Below are 24,793 nucleotides of genomic sequence, written 5' to 3' on the forward strand. Positions count from 1 at the left end.
TATCAAATCACACGTATGTTAAATTTGATATTGTTGGATCTTACATACGCGAGACAAAATCATATAAAGCTAAGTTCAGCCATTGTATTTTTAGTAGTTTTTCGCCATGAAATATTACGTCACTTCCGCAAACAACAGGGCCATGTGTGCACACAAAATGTAACTCTCGATATTACAGGTACTGTATCATATAAATATCAGTGGCGATGAATGTTTTGTTGTAACTGGTGGGTTTATCTGTGTGATTTCGCGATTTCACAGAAAAAATTGTATAAATAATATGAGTCTGCTGCTGAATGGCCACCTATCACCTGATTGTCCGAGGCCGGTCAATGTGTTCCTGTCTTTTAGCTGATCCACTACATGTAAGCTTATTTATTAGGATTTATTAGGACAATTGATGGATGCAGGCTGGAAGCCTCTATATCCATATCAACAATATATACATACATAAAAAATAAGTAAATAAATTCCAGTATATCAATGGCTATGATCCTACAATATGGACTATTAGATTTTAAAACAAATATTTTTCCAGTGTTCATCAACATTACTTCAAAGTTGTATACAGTATCTGCATCTATAATATGTTGCGGCAAATTATTCCATATGTCTACTATTCTGTTACTGAAGAAATTCTTTCTTAATTCTAAATTGCAACGTTTCTTAAAAATTTTCTCAGAATGACCTCTCGTTCTGCCTGTACTGTCCATTTGGAAAAAGTTCTCAGTTACTCTATGATCATATATGTTTTTAACTATTTTAAAAACATTTATAATGTCCCCTCTAGTTCTCCGATGTTGTAAAGTTGGAAGATTTAGTCTTTCTAAGCGTTCCTCGTATGTTAGGTTTTTGAGTCCCGGAATAAGTTTTGATGCCCTTCTCTGGACTTTCTCGATCAGGTCGATATCTGCCTCTTTTTATGGTTTCCATACATTCGCCGCATATTCTAGGTGTGGTCTAACAAGAGCTTGAAATAGTAACTTGAACCAAGGACGTATATGAGAAGGATAAGTCACACTGAGTTTTGGGCAAAGACAGCGCAGGCGCTTTTGTGTTTGTGCACTGACCGTGACGTTGGGCGACGACTGATTTCCTTTTATATCTGCCGCCGCAGCCTTTGATGTAGCATGGGGGTGCGAGGGTTACCGTCTTACTTTCTGAAGCGTGCTGCCATTTCATGAGCGGTCGTGTTTTTTTAACGAAAGTTTAAGACATTTCTTCTATATCTTCCGTCTTTAAAGCAAGTCATAAACGTTGTGTAATTTCATTTACTTTACAGTGGTGTTTCGTTTGACTCGATAAGACAAGTATTTGTTGAGAAAAACGGTTTTTATTCCCGGTTCATAAGCGTCTCGCGTGGTGTTTAGTAGTGTAAAGAGACAGACACGAATCCTTCTCACTTATAAATCCTTGCTTGAACATTGACTCATCAAGATATACAAAAGATCTTAGAATCAGTCCAACTATGCTGTTCGCTTTGTTCACGATATTATGCAGGTGGGTTTTGAAATTCAGGTCCTCATCGATAGTTGCCCCAATGTCCTTTTCTTGTGTGATGTTTTCCAGTTGAATCCTCTCTCCTTCATCTCCATTCATATACATGTAGTAATGTCTTTTCTTGGAAGCTTTTATTGATATCACCTTACATTTGTTTGGGTGGAATTTTCGTAACCATCTGTTCGACCAGTTTTGGAGTTTATACAGGTCCTCTTGGAGAATTCTCACATCATCATCGTTTCTAATCTGCCTGTAAAGCTTTGTGTCATCTGCAAATAGTGGCGATGAAGATGTTGTTATTTCAGGAAGATCGTTTATATATACATGTACTATAAATAAGATTGGGCCCAGTACACTTCCTTGTGGGATGCCGCTGATTATGGGGTATGTTTTTGACATCTCACCATTAACAATAACACGTTGACATCTATTACTCAGGAAATCCTCTATCCAATTTACTACTTTTTGAATGATGCCATATCCTATCAATTTCTTTTAGAGGCGTTTATGCGGGATCTTATTAAATGCCTTCATAAAATCCATGTAAATTACATCTAGTTCTCCTCCATCATCTATAATTTCAGTCCAATCTTCTAAAACATTCAGCAACTGAAGTTGGGTTGATCGTCCCGAGATAAAACCATATTGTTTAGAGCTTATGTTCTTCAGTCGGTGTAACTGTAAGTCCCAGTTTAATTAAGCCTAGGTTTGCATGTGTATTTTTTATAAATTTGAAATCAATACGCCTTACGACGTACGTATGTTCATGTTGATCATGTTGTTCATAATTGTGTGCATTTTGAAAAGTGTTTTGGGTTTGAAAAGTAGACAATCTGACTAGGCCTACTACAACAATGTTAGAGCACAGGAGTTTGACTTTCTGTCTATAATATAAAGTAAAAATATATATAAAAAAAATCCCTATATACTATATAATAACACAATAACGTCGTACAAAAAATCGGCTGACCAGTCGACTCTCATGTTATGGGAGTAACAATCTGACTATTAATTGAGATCATAATTTTGTTATGTAGCTTGTTGAAAGAGTCAGAGATGCTAGCTTTTTGAGATGACATGGTTTTGGATTTGTGTTTTTATGTACATTTGGAAAAAAATAAATTTATCAATTGAAAAGAAAAAAAACATACTTCTGGTTTTGAATGCCTGATTTTCGAAAAACCAGGTAAATTGCTCATTTTCATACTCTCAAAAATCATATTAAATAACATCAATTGGGAAAACTGATCACATCAAACCATGATATAATGTTTAAACTTTGTGTTAATGCAAAAATATCATGTTTAAAAGAAAACACTTAAAATTAGTTAGCCAAGGGGAAATGCCTATTATTAAACTGGAGGTCCCTTCTTCCTGTCAACAAGGGCAAAGAAGGAGTTTCCAATCTCTATGTATATATGTTTCTGCTCCTATGAACCAGGAACAAAAATCATTTTTCTCAACAAATACTTGTCTTATCGAGTCAGCATTAAAGAAACACCAATGTAAAGATTAATAAATTTCACAATGCCTAATCCTTGTATGAAGGACGAAAGATTTTGTAGAAATGTATTAGATACATTAAAAAAAATATGACAACTCATGAAATGACAGCCTGCTTCAGAAAGTAAGATGATAAGCCAGGTACGCGCAAGCTGGATTAATGGTTGTGCCAGCATATATCAGTCGTTGCCCAACGTCACAGTCGGTGAACAAACACAAAAGCACTCATGACATATTCATCCAAAACCCGAGTATCAAATCCTTCTCATTTATAAATCCTTGGCTGATCCAAATGGTTCGGATGTAAAATAAAAGAAACATTTCTGTGTGTGCCATAGTTTGGTGACATTCAGAAGATCAAGTCACTTACACATGGTGTGTTCCGTTAGTCTTGAAAGAGAACCTGTTTTGTTTAGTTTTAGTGAATGAAAGATATATATGTTACATCTATTCAACAGTTCATTGTTGTACATTGACTAGTGTTTCTTATTTTTAATTTATGATGGTCGCCTGTTTTCAGATTTTCACTGAACAAAAGGTCAAGATGACTGAACAAGAGCCTGTTGAAAAGAAACTTAAACTGGAAGTTGATGATGGGAATAATGCTGCTTCATTGGATATTCCTGACAAAGATGTTCCTGAAGATGAGCAAAATTCAAAAGATGATTTTGAAGAAAATAAATATTTCAAAGATACAGATGTTGGCATTCTGGCCTTCATCAGTGATTTACCTGGCTTTCATGGCATCATAAAACAAAGGTAACAATATATATTTAACTTAGCTATAATTAGTCTGGCCACCAGTCTCTAGGATCACTAAAATTTGGGTTGATTATGTCTGGGTTTTTTAATCCCCCAGAAACATCAACAACTTAGGGTCTTGGTGGCCAGTTTGTTTAATTGTAGTTTGATAATTCATTATTTAAGGACACCAATAAACCAAAGAGCTATGTGCTAAAAATGATGTTAATATATGATTATTTTGTGTAACAGATGAGTCATTTAGGCAGTATGCCATAAGTTAGTAGTTTGCACTCATAAAACATTATTGGAGTTAAACAAGTTCTGGCTATCACGGTAAGCTTCAAAATGTATTTTTGCGTTTCTAGATTTTCAGATTTCATTGTTAACGAAGTGAATGAAAAGGGAGAAGTGGTTCATTTGACAACTTTAGCAGTCAAACCAGACCCAGACTCAGATAAGCAAGGAACAGATACAGAGAAGCATGGACCAGATACAGAGAAGCAAGGACCAGATACAGCGGCTGCCAGGTCTGAAAACCCTGCACCAAGAGAGACAGAGGAGATTAAGGTCAGTGGTCATTGTAGTTCTTTTTTTTGTATTATTTCATTTTTCAGAAATTTTCAAAATGTAAAAGTTACATTAGACATCAGCATACAAATCATTCGTAATCTTCTATCACTGATTCATCATCATCGTTATCATACATATTCTCACTCAATATACAAGGTCATTCAGTAATCGCCATATCCCACAGTAGCAAATTATATTTGATTACCATTATCACACCCAATAAACAGCATCACTATAGTTACAGCTTTGCACACTAACATCATCATTCAATTCGCATCATCATTACCATGATCATCATTATGGTCAAAAATATCCTTACTACATGTATTTTAATATCATGATCAATAACTCTTATATTCTGATATCATAATCAATGTTATCACATATCCTCTTATCCTCAAACATAACATTATATATGATGTCATCACCCACATCGACATCATCCATAAAAAAAGATAATGTAATTGTATGAGGTCATCACTGTACATTTTACAGTGTAGTCTTGGTATAGAGGTCACACAGTTCATGTCTATGGTCATGAGTTCAGTGTAGTGGTGTTCCGATTAATCAAGTTCATCGAGCATCATTGGTTTGGGATGTTTGAGCAATTAATTGATTAAGAAATATTTAATTGAGTTTCGTTGGAATTGCCTGATATCGTGATAAACAAATATGTATAATTATCCGGTCAGTAAAACATGCAAGAAATGTCATAGAAAACTTGTCACAATCAATCGCTTGTGTGTGCTGTTGCTCATATCATTTCAAATACCAAGCATCTAAACGAATTGAAGAGCGCATAAGCACTACATAGTAATGTAAATGTTCAGAGAAGTATTAGAAAACATAAGCGAACTGGGAACATGGCAACACTTGAGCCTGTAGAAGAAAGTTTGTACAACTTTCCCGGAAAACTTACGCGGTCAAATATGATCAATTTTAATCGATCGTCGATTGGTTACACAAAACTGATGATCGATCATAAAATTTCAACCGGTTCCCAACACTAGGTCAGAGGTTAACATAGATAGGAAAGATCATATGTAGTACCCATTTTATCTTTTTAAACAAGCAGGGCAAGAAAAATCACACGTCCGATGGGCCAATACCAGTAAAATATGCTCCTGGGCAAGTGTAAATTGGTGTAAACTTGCCCGGTTTTAATGTTAATTACCCTGTTTTAGGTAAAAATAGACTGAAATCTTAAAATCGGGCAAGTGGTTTTCAATGTAAGTTTCTTGCGCTGACAAGGCTAAAAATTAAATACTATAGGCATAAACACCTCTTTTTCACTTTAATGCACTTGCATATCTAAGTTTTGAACACAGATTTTAAGGCCATCAAATGACCTATTCTGATCACTATTTGTCCACCTTTGTGCTTATATTGCAAACCTTGTTTCAAAATTGTACTAAAATATACATAAAAATATGTTAGTTTTGAATGGTTTCATAATGCATTTGGTCATTTTGTATTTAAATTTGCAGATAACAGAAGTGGAAGATATACCTTTTGTACCAATAAAATGTAGCCAACTTCCCGACCCAGATGTAGATGAACTCAACAAACTTCTCGCTTCTTCAGACAAATCTTTCACAGTCAATCTTCAGGTATTTATTACAGACAAATCTCTCAAGTCAATATCTAGGTATTTATTACAGACAAATCTCTCACAGTCAATATCCAGGGATTTATTACAGGCAAATCTCTCGCAGTCAATATCCAGGGATTTACTGCAGACAAATCTCTCACAGTCAATATCCAGGTATTTACTGCAGACAATTGTCTCACAGCTGATTTTCATTGTACATGTATTTATTACAGACTCTGTGTAGACAACATTTAGTACTTGTTGCATACATATTTCACATATCCATTTTTCTACCTCATTTTTGTCTTTTGATCAGTTTGATATCATGTTGTTGACTTATAGGCTGGTGAGGACAAAGAGAAGAGATTTAGCATTCATCGCGCCATACGTACCTGTTTCCCTAACCTAGAAAGTACCACCATGGAGATTGATGGACAGAAAGTCATTCAAGTGAAAAAAGTCCCCCCACCCAGGAAAAATGCTGGTATAAATCTGTAATTCTGTGTTTGTATGTTGATAATGTGGATCTATACAAGGAACATTTTTTCACTTTGTCAGCTCCTAGATTGTTCTTATTCCACAATTGCAGATTTCTCTACTTTTGAATTATAGCAACAATAAAAACGTATTGGTTGTAATGTCATAAGTTTGTGTGTAACTTTTTTTCTTTCTTTTTTAGCCCACCATCAACAGGTGGTGGGCTATTCAAATCGCTTTTTGTCCGTGGTCCGTGGTCCGTCCTTCCTTCCGTCCGTCCGTCCGTCCGTCCTTCCGTCAGTTAACAATTCTTGTTACCGCTATTTTTCAGAAAGTACTGAAGGGATGTTTCTCAAATTTCATATGTAGGTTTCCCTAGGGCCCTAGTTGTGCATAATGTATTTTGGGACCAATTGGTCATCAAAATGGCCGCCAGGCAGCCATCTTGGATTTTGATAGTTAAAGTTTGTTACCGCTATTTCTCAGAATGTGCTGACCGGATCTTTCTCAAATTTCACATGTAAGTTCCCCTAGGGACCTAGTTGTGCATATTGCATTTTGGGACCAATCGGTTAACAAGATGGCCGACAGGCAACCATCTTGGATTTTGACAATTGAAGTTTGTTACCTCTATTTCTCAGAAAGTACTGAAGGGATCTGTCTCAAATTGCATCTGCAGGTTCCCCTAGGGGCCTAGTTGTGCATATTGCATTTTGGGAACGATTGATGAACAAGATGGCCAACAGGCCGCCATCTTGGATTTTGACAATTGAACTTTGTTACAGCTATTTCTCAGAAAGTACTGAAGGGATCTGTCTCAAATTGCATGTGCAGATTCCCCTAGGGGCCTAGTTGTGCATATTGCATTTTGGGACCGATTGATTAACAAGATGGCCGACAGGACGCCATCTTGGATTTTGATAGTTGAAGCTTGTTACCACTATTTCTTAGAAAGTACTGAAGGGATCTGTCTCAAATTTCATGTGCAGGTTCCCCTAGGTCCCTGGTTATGCATATTGCATTTTGGTACCGATCAGTGAACAAGATGGCCGACAGGACGCCATCTTGGATTTTGACAATTGAAGTTTTTTTCCGCTATGTCTAAGAATGTACTGAAGGGATCTGTCTCAAATTGTATGTGCAGGTTCTTCTAGGGGTCTAGTTGTGCATATTGCATTTTAGGACCGATCGGTGAACAAGATGGCCGACAGGTAGCCATCTAGGATTTTGATAATTGAAGTTTGTTACTGTTATATATCTCAGAAAGCAGTCAAAGGATCTTTCTGAAATTTCATGTGTAGTTATATGTAGTAAAAGCTTGAAAAGCAGAGAAAAGATCCCTCTTTCCTTTGTCAGACAAAGATCGTTCTTAGGTGGGCGCCAAGATCCCTCTGGGATCTCTTGTTTTCTGAATAAATATAAACGCTATGCTCACAAACACATGACAAAATTATTAGTACCAACCTACAAGAGTTGATCACTGTAATATGACGTTCTAAAAGGATCTTCTCTTTTGAGGTCTAAGTCTCATCAAAGTTTTACGATTTAAAAAAAGTAAAATTGTCAGTATTTGTAACCAGTTGCATCAGTTAAGAGCAGATCTTCATGTCAGTGAACTAATCGAAGGTATTTATTCCAAATAGCCTTTGATTTAGTTCATCTTGACTTACATTAAAATATGTTTAGTTGTATCAACCAAGGTAAATAAATATCTATTACTTTTTTAACACTTTTAAGGTAATCCTCGTCTGCAACGTTCTCGAAAGCGGCGCTGGACTAGTGACCATGGTGATTACTGCCGTTTCACTCTATACAAGGAGAATAAAGATACGATGGATGCTATCTTTAAACTAGCACATATGTTACGGTAAGTAGAAGTAACAACAGGATGTCTAGAAACTAGTTTTATGATAACCAACTACTCCTCCTTAACTACTGGAAGAATTCAAAAGATCTTAAGACATCCCATTAGGGGTCACTTTCCGGTGACCTTTCGGAAAGACCAATTCCAAATTAATTGATGGGGATGAAATACAGTTTGAAAAAGCTTTACATTTTTGCAGACATCTCAACCAAAGAGCACAACATAGCTACATGTATTTGCATGATAGGGCGAAATGTTGTTTTAAAGGCCCATTACCTTTCCGGAGCAAAATATAAAGGTTACTTAAAAACATTGATAACATCAGAAAATGCATACCGATGATCTAAAATAAGGTTACGACACCAAACGTATGCAAGATTTCCTGTATAATACATAAAAACAGTGGAGAGTCAATTCGCTGTTTTGCCGTCTGGCGCAGTGATAGTCAACTACCGCGCGGTATTTAGGATGACGGCGGGAAACATAAGACGACCCGCGTTATGAAAATAAACATTTTCTTTATTTTAATCAAAACGTTCAGAAGGTGATGATAAATGTAGTATTAGCGGTAAGTTAATAATTTTTGAAGACTCTACAAAATTATCGATCTTGTTTTACATTCCCATTTTAAAAATTGAAAGCCGTTTCGGAAAGGTAGTGGGCCTTTAAAGCCACACTATACGTAACTATCAACAAAAATTCAACTTAAATATGACTCCGATGTTGTCAGTATTTGTAGATGTAGTTGAAATAAAGATGACGTTCTCGGCAACAACGTTACAATGTCGGCTAACTTCGGCTTGTTTGACTAAGTGGGACCCACCGAGCGATGTTTAATTATCCCCCGCCAACTTCGTTGGGCGGGGGATATACAAATGGGTTCCGTCCGTCCGTCCGTCCGTCCGTCCGTCCGTCCGTCCATCTGTCCGTCCGTCCGTACGAATAGTTTCCGGAGCATAACTCTAAAACCAGTAGAGATATTTCCACGAAACTTTATACACACATTGGTCTTATGGTCTAGTAGTGCCTTTTGCTATTTTTAGGTTTTCATTTTTTGCATTTTTTTCCGTAACCATGGAAACATTGCTGAAAATATCATATTTTTGTACCAGGTTCGTTTCCGGAGCATAACTCTAAAACCAGAAGAGATATTTCCACGAAACTTCATAGACACATTGGTCTTATGGTCTAGTAGTGCCTTTTGCTATTTTTAGGTTTCCATTTTTTGCATTTTTTCCATAACCATGGAAACATTGCTGAAAATATCATATTTTTGTACCAGGTTCGTTTCCGGAGCATAACTCTAAAACCAGAAGAGATATTTCCACGAAACTTCATAGACACATTGGTCTTATGGTCTAGTAGTACCTTTTGCTATTTTTAGGTTTTCATTTTTTGCACTTTTTCCGTTACCATGGAAACATTGCTGAAAATATCATGGTAAATGGTAAATGTTACTTTGCAAAACTCCACCCATCTTTGTGTATATAGTCTAATATAAATGTCAAGGCTGTATACCTGATTCAACAATTGCAGCCCCGCTCTACTTGAATTATACTCCATCTTTCTTTAGCTCAACTTCCTTTTTCCTGTTTTTTTTCATACACATAAGTCTCCACAATCAAACTTACTTCAGCTTTGATATCTCCATTGGCGGGGGATCTGAATGACTATGTCCTTGTATTTGTTTGATTTTTATCAAAATATTCCTAATCATTATCGCTCATCTTGACTTCAATTTAGTACTGTCTCTGCATGATTTGCAACAGGATTTTTCTTTCAACATTCTTATCAATCATGAAAAAATAAGAAAGATACTGATATTGGGCCTTTAAAGATGCTCCATCGCTGACAAATGGTATTTTTTCACTATCAAAAACAGGAGCAGACGATTTAGTATTTTTCTTCGGTTACAAAAGTTACATACTTTACACTATTACCACCATTGAAAATTTTGAGCTTCTAATTTTACGTCAAGATAAAAACAATAAACATAGTTTATTGCATCCCGAACAAAATACATGGCACTATGTCCTATATGGAATAAAGTACTGATTGCACATGCACCAAAAGCAAAATGAATCATTTTACATTATTTTTTGTGTTAATTAGACATAAGTACACGATTAAACACCAATTACTGTTCAAATGATAAGAGTCATTTATGCTCTGTCGGCAGTGAAGCATCTTTAAATTGATAAAACTAGATGAGAAAATGCATTTGAACTGAGGACATATAAAGGTAATCAGAAAGTGACCCTTAATGAGATGTTGTCAGATCCTGCATGGAATGGTATGATATACTATCTGTATTTTTAATCAGATTAAGTTTACTCATTAAAACGTTACTTCATACAACTGTAAGGAGAGTCAGTTTTGCTGATCAAGCTGCAATGAAATAATTCTGATTTTAAGTAATTAGAACATTTTCTCTGCAGCATTTGACTGTGATTTTCACTATACATTGTATCTTGGACAAGGTTATTTTTCAAGCACCACAATTACATGGACTTTAAAAAAATAAATCCCTGTGTTAAGTGTTGATTGGATAAAACTTTTTAAACAATGATTAAATAAATGCAGCTATTTATCGAAGTACAGATTAATGAGTGGTACTGGACAATGATGAAAGGATGATTGAATGTTTCTAATCCGTACAGTGTTAATAAGGGGATCTTCCAGTACGGAGGAACCAAGGACAGACGAGCTAAAACAACACAGGAAGTTACTGCCTATAAGTAAGTTTCTCACTACACCCCTTGATATTCTATATGTTGAACATATACTTTTTGGAAACCAGTTTTAAAAAGCTTTCAATTTAATGAAATAAATCATGATCGTCTACCTCCAAGTAGTTTGGTGTTTTGCTACCTAACATAAAGTTGTAGCATACCCAATATTTTTATAGTGGTTCAAAATATGTATCTCCCTTTGTAACCGGCCATGTGAATGAGACATGTGCTTAAACTTATTTCCGTGTGCAATTAAATTTTGCTTGGTTAGAATTTTTGAAAAATGTATCGCCATGAAAAACATTCAGTTACAACTACAAGTGAATCACCTGTGAGTGGCCAGCAGAATTGTGAAATCAAATCACTGTGAAATGGTAGTGAGGCATGTAAACAGGAAATTCAGTTGTCGCGGAAACAAGTTGGTTAACTGTAGGTATCACTATGTCAACAGGTGGTGTTGGTGTCGACATCGGCTGAAATGGGTTTCTGTATGATAAATCAAGATCCTTTTAGGTGATCAAATTCAGACATTGTGGATACCTTTCTAAGAGAAAAATCTTGCATGGGATTGTGTTCAAAGTCCAAGTTAACTATTACTACAAATAGAAATTTTGTTTAAGAGCTATAAATATGTCTCATTTGACTGATCATTCTATTTCATTGACACCGTTTATTGGGAAGGTTTGCTTGGCATTGTTATACAAATCAAAGGTGAAAGGTCAATGTCAGTAGTGTTTGGAATTCTTGTTTTCTTCAGATTACAGATAGAAAGACTGGAAGCTGTCAGCCCAAAACTTTGGAACATGAAGCTAGGAGACTACAGGTAAAGACAATTGTTCATGTTGTACAGCTGAAATTTGGCTCTTGAAAATCTTCTATTATGGCCAAAAAAATGGATTATTAGTTTCTCAGGCACCACCGCACATGATTTTCATGCCCGCACCACCTATTTTTATAGTCTAAGTAAATGAAAATAAAAAACTGAGTTTTACTTTCGTTTTAGCTGCCGATTTAGCTAAGTTATACTTCGGAAAAATCTTGGTAAAAGTGTTTAAAATATATAATATGTAAAGATGAAAATAATCATGTATCAAATGCATGTTGAACCATAAAATGGTTTAATTCACAGAAAATCGGTCGACTGAAGCGTGGTTGTTTACAATCGTAACACAATGGCGGACTGATTTTGCTACAGATTTCTGCGGGATTGTTATCGAGAAAATAATATAAAATTGTCAAAAATTATAAAATATCAAACAATAACTTATTAAATATATTGTTTAGATATTAAGTATGTGCAAGAAATGTGCACAGATAGCGGAAAAACGATCTTCTGAAAGACTGCTATTTGCACACCTGTTACACATAATGTCGGTCAACAGGTGTATTTCTCGGGATTCTGTTAAACAATTTCGCCTTGTTTTCAATGAAATAATCGACAATCAAGTTTATACATATAAATTACAGGTAATATTGGACATATTACGGATGTTATAAGTAACAGACAGTCACAAAATATAGTTTAAACGATCTCTGCAGTGAGATAAATGAAGCCCATATCTATTTCCGGTCCAGTAGCGAGCAGGAAATTTGAATGAGTACGGAAAAAGTGTAGAAGATCTCCTTGTTTAAATCTCATTTAATAATGTCAATAGCAGTTTTATTAGCTCACCTGGCCCGAATGCCCGGCGTCCGGCGTCCGTCCGTCCGTCAACATTTACTTTAAATCGCTACTAGTCATAGAGTTCTGCATGGATTGCAACCAAATTTGGCCACAAACATCCTTGGGGGAAGGGGAACAGAACTTGTATAAATTTTGGCTCTGACCCCCCTGGGGGCAGGAGGGGCGGGCCCAATAGATGAAATAGAGGTAAATCCTATAAGTCTCTACTTGTCCTAGAGTTCTACATGGATGTAACCATATTTGGCCACAAACATCCATGGGAGAAGGGGAACAGAAGTTGTATAAATTTTGGCTCTGACCCCCCCCGAGGCAGGAGGGGCGGGGCCCAATAGGGGAAATAGAGGTAAATCCTATAAATTGCTACTTGTCCTAGAGTTTTGCATGGATTGTAACCAAATTTGGCTATTAAAAAGAAACAAACTGACTATGTGGGTCAATTTATAACTAACATATATGTTATGTAACATATATAGATCTAAATTTAAAACATGCCATTTATCAAAAAAAAAAAAAGAAAATGTACTTGCCTCGCCGTTTTGGTAGGGAATGAAAAAAAAATTAAAAAAACAACAACACCTGCCTGCCTCATTAGATTTGAAATAAATGGCCTTAGAAACCAATAGATAATTTTGTTTGGCCTAACCCATTCACACCTGAGATTCAATAACAGACTGGTCTAAGTCTTCCATTTTAAAGTGCCGAAATGTGTCGTCAAGGGTGAATGATTTAATAATCCCATCTAATCTACCAATTGCAATTAAAATAGAGAAAAATTAGGGACATCTTTTTCTGTTTTCAAAAAAATGTCCATAGAAAACAGCAGTCTTTCTGTTCAACTCAAATTTGACTTTAATACCTTTATGTAATTAATTCCATAAAGTTCAAGTATATCTTCATAATTTTAAATAAATATTACTATCAATGATTCAAATAATATGTCAAGAGTCTTTGTCACTATGGAAACATGTTTTTTATTACAGATATGTGAACAAACCTCTGAGACTTGGACAGACCCTTGGAAATAGATTTTCAATTGTTCTAAGGTATACAGAAAGCAGTGTCATTTGAACACAGGTTCATGGTATCCAAAACTTGATATTAAAACACTGTCATAGATCAATCTATTTAAGTTACAGATTCTTATTCTCACTTCATCTCATAGATGATCTGACAACATCTTCTAAGGGGTCACGTCCTGATGACCTTTCTGACCTGTCAAATTCTCTATAAAACAGAGTGAGAATAAGGATCTGGATTGTAATCAGATAGACTGGTTCTCTTCCCTTAGTTCTCTACTCTCCACCAGGCTGCGCTCTGCTCACTATGGACAGGTAGCGGGTAAACATGATGATAGTCTGATTGGTCAATCTACATATGGTTTTATTGGCATCACTTTTTTTAGACCTGTAAAACCCCTTTACACACAAAAGGACGGATCTTAACGTTAATAATAAATACTGTATTTGGAGACAGATAAACATAAACAGGATTTTGAAATAATTTCATGCTACCAAACAGAGCTTAGTTTGCTTATAGAAACAACGTTAATGATGTTATTTTCTCTTACCGGAAGTAGCCATCTCAAGGATGACATAACATCCACAGAAATGACACGCACTGTGAAGTAGGAATTCCTACTCAAAATGGTTGCTCGCTACCGGTCCTCAGTGAAGCGTACCCAAGGGAGGTAACTGAGGCAGTATAGTAATCAGATTGGTCATAGATGAATGTAAGAATTAATAATAAATAAAGGGAACAACAATGATGCTGTACACATTTAGTTATGTGTTGTTTTGGGGGTTAATTTTTACATATAGGTTTTCTGATCAGTGTGCACTTATTTTCTTTTTATACAGAACTAATAATCCAAAATCGTTCATCAAGGTTTGACCCTTGGTAAAGATGTCACAGAAGCCAATATGAAATGTTTAATATAAAATTGTTTGAGTAATAAGTGAGTATGTTAAAATGCTTGTATACATACAGTACAGTATGCTGCTGAACCAAAATGTAATCGATCTGGTACAGTATATGAAACGAGTCACATGGACCTTTTGTTGTACTGTAACAGAAATGTGACCGAGTCTGATGACACTTGGATCAACAAAGCCATGGAATCTCTTCGTGATAACGGCTTCATCAACTACTTTGGTATGCAGAGATTTGGTACCACATCCATACCTACATACCATATAGGCAGGTAAGTATTTCAATATTTTCTTTTGTACCTGTAGACGTAGTATGTTACACCAGGAAGCTGTCGTATGCGAGTGGTTAAGATGTCTCGACATATTACCACAAGCCCTCCACCTCGAACTTGGTCGCGAGTTCACATTCGATGTGGGGCAGTTGCCAGGTACTGACTGTTGGTCGGTGGTTTTTCTCCAGGTAGTCCAGCTTTTCTCCACCAACAAACCTAGCACGTCCTAACATGACCCTGGCTTTTAATCTGACATTAAACGAATAAAACCAATAATTATAAAACCTATGTTACATCACAGCATCATCGAAATGGCTGTCTTTTCGTCATTTAATGTTAAAAAGATTGAATGAAAGAGTTTGTAATCTTACACTTTTATGCAATTTATAAGGTATTTCAAGAGTGTTCAGTCTTTTAATAAATGAGATGAATAGATAAGCAGAATTTAATGTAAAATTATTAGGATAAAAGATCCTTTTATCAGTATCAGAATGAAGATAGCAGTAAATACCAACTTAACTGTGTTGTTTTACAGAGCAATACTAAACAATGACTGGGAGGAGACCGTGAATCTAATCATGAAACCGCGACCATTTGGTAAGTGTCTTAATATCATGAAACCGCAACCATTTGGTAAGTGTCACATTATCATGAAACTGGGACCATTTGGTAAGTGTCACAATATCATGAAACCGCGACCATTTGGTAAGTGTCACATTATCATGAAACTGGGACCATTTGGTAAGTGTCACAATATCATGAAACCGCGACCATTTGGTAAGTGTCACATTATCATGAAACCATGACCATTTACATTTGTTTCATTGAGATTGATTGCTTGGATGATGTCTGTTGAAATAACAACAATTTTTACTATCTGAGAATCGGTTCAAAATTTATTGAAAATGTATATAAAACTTGATAAGAAAAAACTACATTAAGTCATTCACCCCTGAAAACACTTACAGGCTCTTCTAAATCAAATTATAAAATTTCAGAAGTAATTGAGTTATAAATTAGAGCCAAAAAATAATCAAGACAATTTCTGTTTTGCAATATCCTCTCCAATTTCAATGCTGACTAGCCACTCTCTAAATCCCAGGTTGAAATATCCCTCTCAAGGTGCAGCCTATGTATAGTTTTGGTAGATATAATTTATTTCATGATGTCTTGTTTCAGAACATGGTGAGATTGCAGAGTGCCGTCGTTTATGGTGGGAAAATCGAGACTGCAACGCTGCACTCAAATCTTTCCCAAGACGTTATGGGATTGAGCGTACCCTCCTGATGGGTCTTAAAAAGAACAGCAAGAATTTCTGCGGTGCTATCGGAATGGTAAAGTGTGGATGTGTATTGTGTTTAGATTCTGAACAGAAATTTTCAGCTCTTTCCTCTGGTTTATTTATCATAATAGAACTAAATGTTGATAACTGTAGAGAAACTCTCCAACTTCATTAATAATACATTTAATAAATTGAACGTTAAGATCATAGAAAATATGTTAACTCTATGAAATAATTGCAATTGAACAATTCTGTATTCACATTATACAAAGTTATCTGCCCTTGCTGGTAGGTATTGATCTTGGTTTAGTGAACTAACCTGGTTCTTTTCAGAGAAAACAATGCAAGTTTAGCTTAAAAATAATGGATATTTAAACCCTGAAAGCCAGATCACAAAAAATTCATTAAGGTCAAAACCAATTCTTGTTTTAATTTTAAACCACAAAAATGTTATTTGTCAAGTTATTGATGATATAAATTCCACAATTTTCCTTTAGATCACGAGAAACGTACGATTGATGTACCTTCATAGCTACCAGAGCTATATTTGGAACTGTGTGGTGTCTCGCAGGATCCACGAGTTTGGGATGAGGCCAATGATAGGCGACTTGGTACTTCCATCCCAGACGAGCGATACTGGTGCAGATCCTAGTCTAGACAACGAGGAAGGTATGTTGGTACAGGCTTCTCAGGGTAATTGATGATGGGGAGATTAATAGGGATATCTCATCCTTAGTGGAAAATTTTGCCTGGTCAGCATGAGACTTTCCGACCGTGGACCAGCCAAAATCTTCATAAGGATTTAGGGACCTTAACGAGGAAAAGAAAATCTTTGAAAAAGTGCAGATAATTTCAATTCTGCCAGATTCAATTGAAACAAATCCCTTGGCAACATTTGTGAAATTGATAAAGTTTTGTATAAGAGCGAAATGACTACTAGAAGGGAGTTTTTAACTGCAGTATAAAACATTTGTGTTTTCAAACTGACAGGAAAAATCTTTTCTGACTGAAAATTTTCAAATAAACCTATCTAAACTATTATACGCTGTGGTTAATTACTTAAAGAAAATTTGTTTTCTTTAAATTTCATAGGATGGCATGTTATGTGTTAAATGAGGTAGCCATCAGTCTCTACAATGCTCGGTATTATCTATTGGAATACAGAAGACTCCACTTAATGGAATAATGGTTATTCAAATATTTCAGTTATTGGTATAAAATTCTGGGTTCCCAATTTTTTCCTTTTTTATCTTTGTTTTTCCGTATATTTGAATTAACTTTTAACATCAACTCCGGTTATTCAAATAAATAGGTTAGATTGCAATTAGGTAAGGAAAGAATTACAAAATATCTTTAAAAACACAATAAGTTGATGAATATAGAAGTAAAAAGTAATGGAGACTTTCAAATGATATACATATGCATGTACATATATTCATATGATGTTTCTGAATGATAGTCAAGCAGCCTGTTGAATATGAGAAAAGCAAAGAAAATATCACTTTTGTCCTATTTTATTGAGCATATCTGTATGTTTTCAGGCCAAGATGAGAGTAATGAGAAAAGATTCCAGGTGCAGCCAATAGTCATTACAGAGTCGAACATCAAGGACTACACAATATATGACGTTGTTATGACCCTCCCCGGGTGTGAAGTACTTTATCCAGAGAATACAGGTAGGCTATGGTGTCACCATAACAGTGATGGTAGTTAGTGTTTTAATGATCTTCTGACCTTCCGAAAAAAAAATGAAAGTTTCTTATGAAAAAAAAGAATAGCATAACAAAATATAAATTGATGGCCAAAGATGAGGTTACAACACCAAACAAGTTTTCCTGCGTAATCTTTGCTTAACAGTGAAGAATTTTTTCGCTGTTTTGTCGTCTGGCTCAGTGAATGTCAACTAACGCAATAAGTGTAATATTATGGGTCAGCTAATAAATTATGCGACTGTATAAAATTTGTTTTACTTCTCATTTTAAAAACCAAAACTATTTCAGAAAGGAAGTGGGCATTTAATATTTTGGAGAATGAACATTTTTTTTGTGCATTCTTAAATTACATGTTTTTCATATATGATAAGTGAAAACAAAAAAAAATAGAAATTAATATCAGGACCATATACTATTAATTTTTAGTACTTCTAAATGTCTAAGGTAAGGAGTATTAAACAGAGAGTATGATATCCAGATAACGAGGTACATGTACTAATTTTTTTTTTAATTTACAGTGAAGAATTGGTTTACCGAGCTGCTGGAGAAAGATAATCTCACCATAGAGAGTTTTCGACATAAAAACAAGTGAGTTGATGTACTAGAGAATTACTAATTATAATCCATCAATGTGGTTTTTTATCATTTCCCCGCTGACTTGTAATGGAGAGAGCTGATAAGACATATAAAGATAAATCAAAGTTTAAATGTGAACACTCCCTGACCAACACCCACTGGTGCTAATTAACAGCCTGGGGCTAGTTCCACCTTGGCTTGGTGGTGTCACTTATTTCACGTGTACCGAAGTGTATTACGTAGGCCTACCGTAGGGAAACAATTATCTGGCCTTTCAATAAATTTTATGCTTAAAACTAGTTAGCATCATTTCAAAAACAAATACTACTTATAATTGAAATGATTTACTCACGTTTTTAATGTAAAATAGACGTATAGTGACTGCTGAAAGTCATAAACTTTAAATTTTACCAAAAAGAAATATTTTCTGTTTTTTTGCAAGAGGATTATTTCTCTAGAATATTGGTGTAAATTTTAGAAACAAATATTTGTATTTTTACTTGCATAAATCAAAAGAAAATGAGTCCAGTATGTATTATAAAAAAGTGAAAAATAATAAGTAGACAAAATGTATATTTAGAAAAGGTGATAAATAGCATTGAAATAAAAGTATACAACATATTTATTGGCATTTTTCATCTTCTAAATGTAATGTTAGCCTTAATTAACATTAAAAAATTGCAAAATGAGCCATAAAGGCCTATGGTGATATTCAAAGCTGTTAACAAAACATGTTTTTGTAATCATTTTGCATATTATTGATATTTATATATCTCTGACGCGCCACGAAAAATGCCGCATTTTGAGTAAAAAATCTACCTCTTGTTGGTTACCAAAGGTTAACATATCTGCTTAAACTAAGAATTAATATCATGTTTTCATACCTAACAACTTCCTCACAGTGATATAATATTGCGGCTTACAGTTTGATCAATTGCTCTATAATATTACATTAAGGGGCAATTCAGTCTCAGAGTACATTAACATTTGCATACCGGTATATCGAAAACAAACCAGTTCTAATGAAAATTAGATTAGTTGGCTTTACTGTGATATGCCAGAAAACCCCACTGTGGTGTAAGTGAAGTGTTCAATATTTCTTGTTAATGTTTCATAAGGAATATAGAACTATACATTTATGTCATATTTTGCTTCGTGGTTATGTAACAGAATTAGCCTCATTGTCCCTTTAAAGTAATTCTTATTTTTCCAAGATGATCAAATTTTGCTGTGGTAGCTCTATATGAAGTTTTCCTTTCAACAAGTGTGTACTTTTTTCAAAATCCCACATTTTTCCTTGAACTTGTGTTTTGATTTCCACAACAGGCAGTACATCCTAAAGGGTACCTACAGGAAGATGTTGACGAGGCCAGCAGACGTTACCTGGCAGACTTACATGTACGATGATGTGACCAAGCCCTTAGTACTGAGTGATGTTGACAAGCTGGAGGGCGTACCTGAACCTCAATCTATACCAGGTCGGTTACTATTATTTCAGTCACCCATGAAGACATTTAGGAACTCCTCCAATTCAAGGCTGGAACAGTTCCTTATGAATATTCATGAGTTAATGAGTTAAATCAGCCAATTTGAATTCCTGTCCATTATTGATGGCAGCGGTGGCCGAGTGGTTTCGATGTCCCAACATTTTACCACAAGCCCTCCACCTATAGGTCGTGAATTTGAATCCCATGTTGGCTTTCCTCTAACAAACATGGCACTTCCTTAGATGACCCTGGCTTTTTATAGGATGTTAAAAACTAATAAAACCAAATAAATATTGGTGATGACTATTCATCACATCACTGGCCCGTTCAGCCATCTCATGCAGCCATGTCATAAATATCATAAGACACATGTGTAATAACACTGTTATAGTGTCACAGGTAGTAATGAGTCAAATACAGAACATGTATTTGCAAATTAGCTATGAATGTCAATATTGCTAATGAATTTTTACTGATATTTTTTTACTTCTAACCCTTTCGGATAATCAGTCCCTATTTTTTACATATACCGTATTCAACCAAATATGCGCCCCTCCACTTTTTAGCTCTCAATTCGGAATTAAATACAGACAGAAAATTAATGCGCAAGAATTTTATGAAAGACTAGTCCCAATTTGGTTTTAATACCCTTATTTGCTTCATTTTTAGCTCACCTGGTCCGAAGGACCAAGGTGAGCTTATGCCATACCATGGCGTCCGGCGTCCGTCATCCGTCCGTCCGTCCGTCAACAATCGACTTCTTCTCCATAACCGCATGTCGGATTTCAACAAATTTGACTGGTAGAATCCTTATGGGCTACTAACTGAAAATGTACAAATGATGGGGCTGACCCCCGTGGGCCTGAGGGGCGGGGCCAAAAGGGGTCAATTTGGCTATTTCCATTTAAACGACTTCTTCTCCGAAACTAAGCATGGGATAGCATCCATAATGCAATTGTAGCATCTTTATAGGGTGGGGATTCAAAATTGTACAAATGATGGGGCTGACGCCCTGGGGGCCTGAGGGGCGGGGTCAAAAGGGGTCAATTTGGCTATTTCCATATAAACGACTTCTTCTCTGAAACTAAGCATGGAATAGCATCCATAATGCAATTGTAGCATCTTTATAAGGTGGGGATTCAAAACTGTACAAATGATGGGGCTGACCCCCCGGGGGCCTGAGGGGCGGGGTCAAAAGGGGTCAATTTGGCTTTTCCATATATAAATGACTTCTTCTCTGAAACTAAGCATGGGATAGCACTCATAATGCAATGGTAGCATCGTTATAGGATGGGGATTCAAAATGTACAAATGATGGGGCTGACCCCCTAGGGGCCGGAGGGGCGAGGTCAAAAGGTGTCAATTTGGCTATTTCCATATAAATGACTTCTTCTCTGCAACTAAGCATGTGATATATAAATAAAGCACCCATAATGCAATGGTAGCATTCTTATAGGGTGAGGATTCAAAATTGTGCAAATGATAGTACTTACCCCCCCCATGGGCTGAGGGGCGGGGTCAAAAGGGAGCAATTTTTGCTGTTATCATATGAACGACTTCTTCTCTGCAACTCAGCATGGAAGAGCACTCATAATGCAATAGTAACATCCTTATAGGATGGGGATTTAAAATTAAATGGTATGGCAAAGTATAGGGCTGACTCCCTGGGGCCTTTGATGCGGGACCAAAAAGGTCAATTAGGCCATATTTTCATATAAATTACTTCCTCTCTGAACCTTTGTATTGGATAGCATATTTGTATGGTATCTATAGCATCATTATATGGTTGTGTTTCAAAATTAAACAAATTTTGGAGTCAATTTTACTAATTTTTCTAATTGTAAGAGTCTTTGTGATAATTACAAAAAAGAATAACAAAACCAGGTGAGCGATACAGGCCCTCTGGGCCTCTTGTTAGGTCACCTGAGACAAAGTCTCAAGTGACTTATTCTAATCCCCTTTTGGCTGTTGTCTTCCGTCGTCGTCCGTCATGCGTTGTATGGCAGTAAACAGTTTACTTTTTCGACTTCTCCAAATCCAAAATTACCGAACCAATTTGTTGAAATTTTGCAGAAACCTTCCATAGCCAAAGGTCAACCAAAATTGTGAATTATATGGTCCCAGCCCCCTAGGGGCCTGAGGGTTGGGGCCGAAAGTGGTCTAATAGGCTAAAACTTCAAAACTCTTCTTCTGAAATTCCAGAAATGGTTGAATCAAATACTTTTCATAAATAGAAAGGTCTTAAGGTCCTTTACAAAAAAGGTGAATTATATGACCCTGGGGTGTCACGTTTTCCCTTGAGGAGGGGGTCAAGTTTACTATAGTATAAAAGGAAAACACATTTTTGAGCATTATTTGGCCATTTGTACACAGGTAATAGGAAATAAGTCAAATATTGTCAGAATTATCAGTATAAGATGGCCATTGAATCCTACTACCAGTTTTTTTCACGACTGACCCCAGGGGCCTTAGAGGTGGGGCCAAAAGGGGTCAAATAGGCTTAAACTTCAAAAATCTTCTTCTGAAATTCCAGAAATGGTAGAATCAAATACTTTTCATAGATGGAAAGGTCTTAAGGTCCTTTACAAAAATGACCCTGGGGTCTCACCTTTCTTCTTGGGGAGGGGGTTAAGTTTACTATTGTTAATATAGGAAAAACACATTTATGAGTATTATTTTGCTCAATTTTCATAGAAAATGAGTCAAATTTGGTTAGAAGTATTAGCCTGAGATAGTATTTTGTCTCAGATTCATATTAGTCCTAGCTGACCCCCAGGAACCAGAGGGTGGGGCTAAAATGGGTCAAAATGTCTAGAATTTCAAAAGTTTCCTTCTGTTTTCACAGATTTGATGGAACCAAATACTCTTCATAGATTAAAAGGTCTTTTTTATGGCCCTTTACAAAAATTGTGAATTTCATGGCCCTGGTATCCCAGATTTTCCCCTTGGTAGGGGGTCAAATCTATTATAGTTTATATTGGAAAAAAACATAACTTGGTTAGAATTATTACCCTGAGATATAGCATTTTAACATATCCATATCGGTCCTTGCTGATTTCCTGGGACCAGAAGGTGGGGTCAACAGCAATCAAATTGATTAGAATTTCAAAAAATCTTGATTTTGAATTTACAGATCTGATGGAACCAATTACTCTTCATGCCCTAGACACTTATTGGATTGTATACGGTATATGCCAATCTTTAGTATATGTGGATATGTTGTAGGTGCTTCCCTGAAGGCCTTGAGACTCGAGATGACGCTACCTCCAGCCAGTTATGCAACCATGGCTCTCCGAGAAATTCTCAAGACGGACACTTCCTCTGCACATCAGACGACGCTAAACCCGACAGGTGAAACTAAAACTAGCCAGGACAAACCAATGGACACTTGACCATCCAGTGAATAGTTGTCGTTATACAATTACATTTTGGTCAGTTAAGTCATTCAACCCTGAAGGCGCATTTAGACTCTTCCAAATCAAAGAATAACTAGAACAGTTCATTGTGTAATTTCAGGGGTAAATGAGTTAAAACATTTTTGTACCATGGGTGAAATCAACAGCACTTTAATCATGTGTTGTTTACTTCTCTCCATTTAAAGAGGACTGTTCACACTATCATGGTTTTATGTAACTACTACCAAGTGTAACCTTCTGAAGTTGTACAACTCAAAAATGATTTGACAGAATATTGGAAAGTGTCTTTTTTATCAAATGTATGAACTAGAAAATTATCTTTTATATATGTTAAAGATGAAGTGATGGGTGTATTTTAATGGGTTTTTTTCATTGTAATCCAAAGTAAAATAATGAGCTTTTAATTATAAAACAAATGTTCATTGTTCTCTATTTTAAAGTCCGATTATGTTTTTGATAGTAAAAAAATAAAAAAATTTGCCAAATGATAGTTGGTAAGCTTATGACGATATTTCTGAATTGAAAATGCTGTAGTTAATCCGGATTGTACTCCTCTGAGAAGTCAAAATTTTCTTGTATTAAACTTTTTTTCTCATATAGATTTTTGGAAATAGGAGTTCATACCATGAAAGAAAATGGAAGAAAAAACATATGTCCGTGCGCTCGTTTTTGAGCTATTGTCACTCAAAGATACCAAAATGACAAAATAGTGGATTTTATTGGAATTTAGCCGTTTTGACCACATACACTAGAATTTAAAGTCATAATTCCCTAATGAGGTGTTTGATATGTATGGATGTTTATAGAATTTATTTTCAAGTAGTCTTCATTAAAAATATATCAGTTATGATTAATAAGAGTAATATTTTTTCTCAAAATAACAACATATGCTACCCCTACCCCTTAATTTTGAGCTCCAAAATGCACCATTTTCAGCCATTTTTGTCAAATTTAACCCTTTATAGAAAAAGTTCTGGTATTAAACTTTTGTCAATAGTTTGCATATCAATAGGGAAAGGGTAGTTCTTTCTAAATCAGGCAGAAAAATGGGGGGTCCGTGTGCTTACTTTTTTGCTCCATTTAAATATTTGTTATTTTTCAATATTTTTGACTAAAAAAAATAAAAGTGCTCAAATTACCATTAAATGTAGAAATAAAGTGACAAAAGTGTATCATTTCACACATTAATGTTCAATATTTTAATTAACATGAACCCAGTGAAGATTTACAGCAAAAATTAACTTAATACAGCTGAAAATGCTGACGCGGTGATGATTTAAGTAAAAACAATTTAAGTAAAAAATGGGAAAACGGTGGCTCTACTCAAAGCCAAAAAAGACACAATTTCAAAATGGCCGCCAAATGGGCCATTTCTTAAAATCGTTGTGTAAAAAAATCTACTAAAAATAGAAATGTAATTTTTTGACGAAATTTGCTACAGACCACATGCTACAT

The 24,793-nt window shown here is 35.5% G+C and overlaps 1 protein-coding gene across 2 annotated transcripts; it reads left to right on the forward strand.

Annotated features, from left to right (window-relative positions):
- Positions 1-66: 66 nt before the first annotated feature.
- LOC138336940 (pseudouridylate synthase 7 homolog) lies at positions 67-23,828 on the forward strand. 2 transcript variants are annotated; one of them, XM_069286574.1, is made up of 17 exons: positions 67-178; positions 3,524-3,762; positions 4,113-4,314; positions 5,805-5,927; positions 6,251-6,392; positions 8,123-8,252; positions 10,910-10,987; positions 11,739-11,804; positions 13,646-13,708; positions 14,737-14,865; positions 15,401-15,462; positions 16,045-16,199; positions 16,645-16,816; positions 17,689-17,823; positions 18,378-18,447; positions 19,762-19,913; positions 23,148-23,828. In XM_069286574.1, exons 2-17 carry the CDS (start codon positions 3,548-3,550, stop codon positions 23,312-23,314), a joined length of 2,061 nt encoding a protein of 686 aa, XP_069142675.1. In that variant the 5' UTR covers positions 67-178; positions 3,524-3,547; the 3' UTR covers positions 23,315-23,828. The 2 variants fall into 2 exon arrangements, with proteins under 2 accessions (XP_069142675.1, XP_069142674.1); XM_069286573.1 differs by lacking the exon at positions 67-178 and adding an exon at positions 226-365.
- Positions 23,829-24,793: the final 965 nt, after the last annotated feature.

The sequence above is a fragment of the Argopecten irradians genome, chromosome 12 (genome assembly GCF_041381155.1).
Source record: "Argopecten irradians isolate NY chromosome 12, Ai_NY, whole genome shotgun sequence".
In the NCBI taxonomy this organism is placed as follows: domain Eukaryota; kingdom Metazoa; phylum Mollusca; class Bivalvia; order Pectinida; family Pectinidae; genus Argopecten; species Argopecten irradians.

Bases quoted from the DNA above. Each gene is read 5' to 3' on its own strand.
- LOC138336940 (XM_069286573.1), top strand. From the start codon at position 297: ATGGCCACCTATCACCTGATTGTCCGAGGCCGGTCAATGTGTTCCTGT. The intron at 366-3,523 runs GTAAGCTTATTT...GCCTGTTTTCAG, and splicing joins TTTTAGCTGATCCACTACAT to ATTTTCACTGAACAAAAGGT. The intron at 6,393-8,122 runs GTATAAATCTGT...AACACTTTTAAG, and splicing joins CCCACCCAGGAAAAATGCTG to GTAATCCTCGTCTGCAACGT.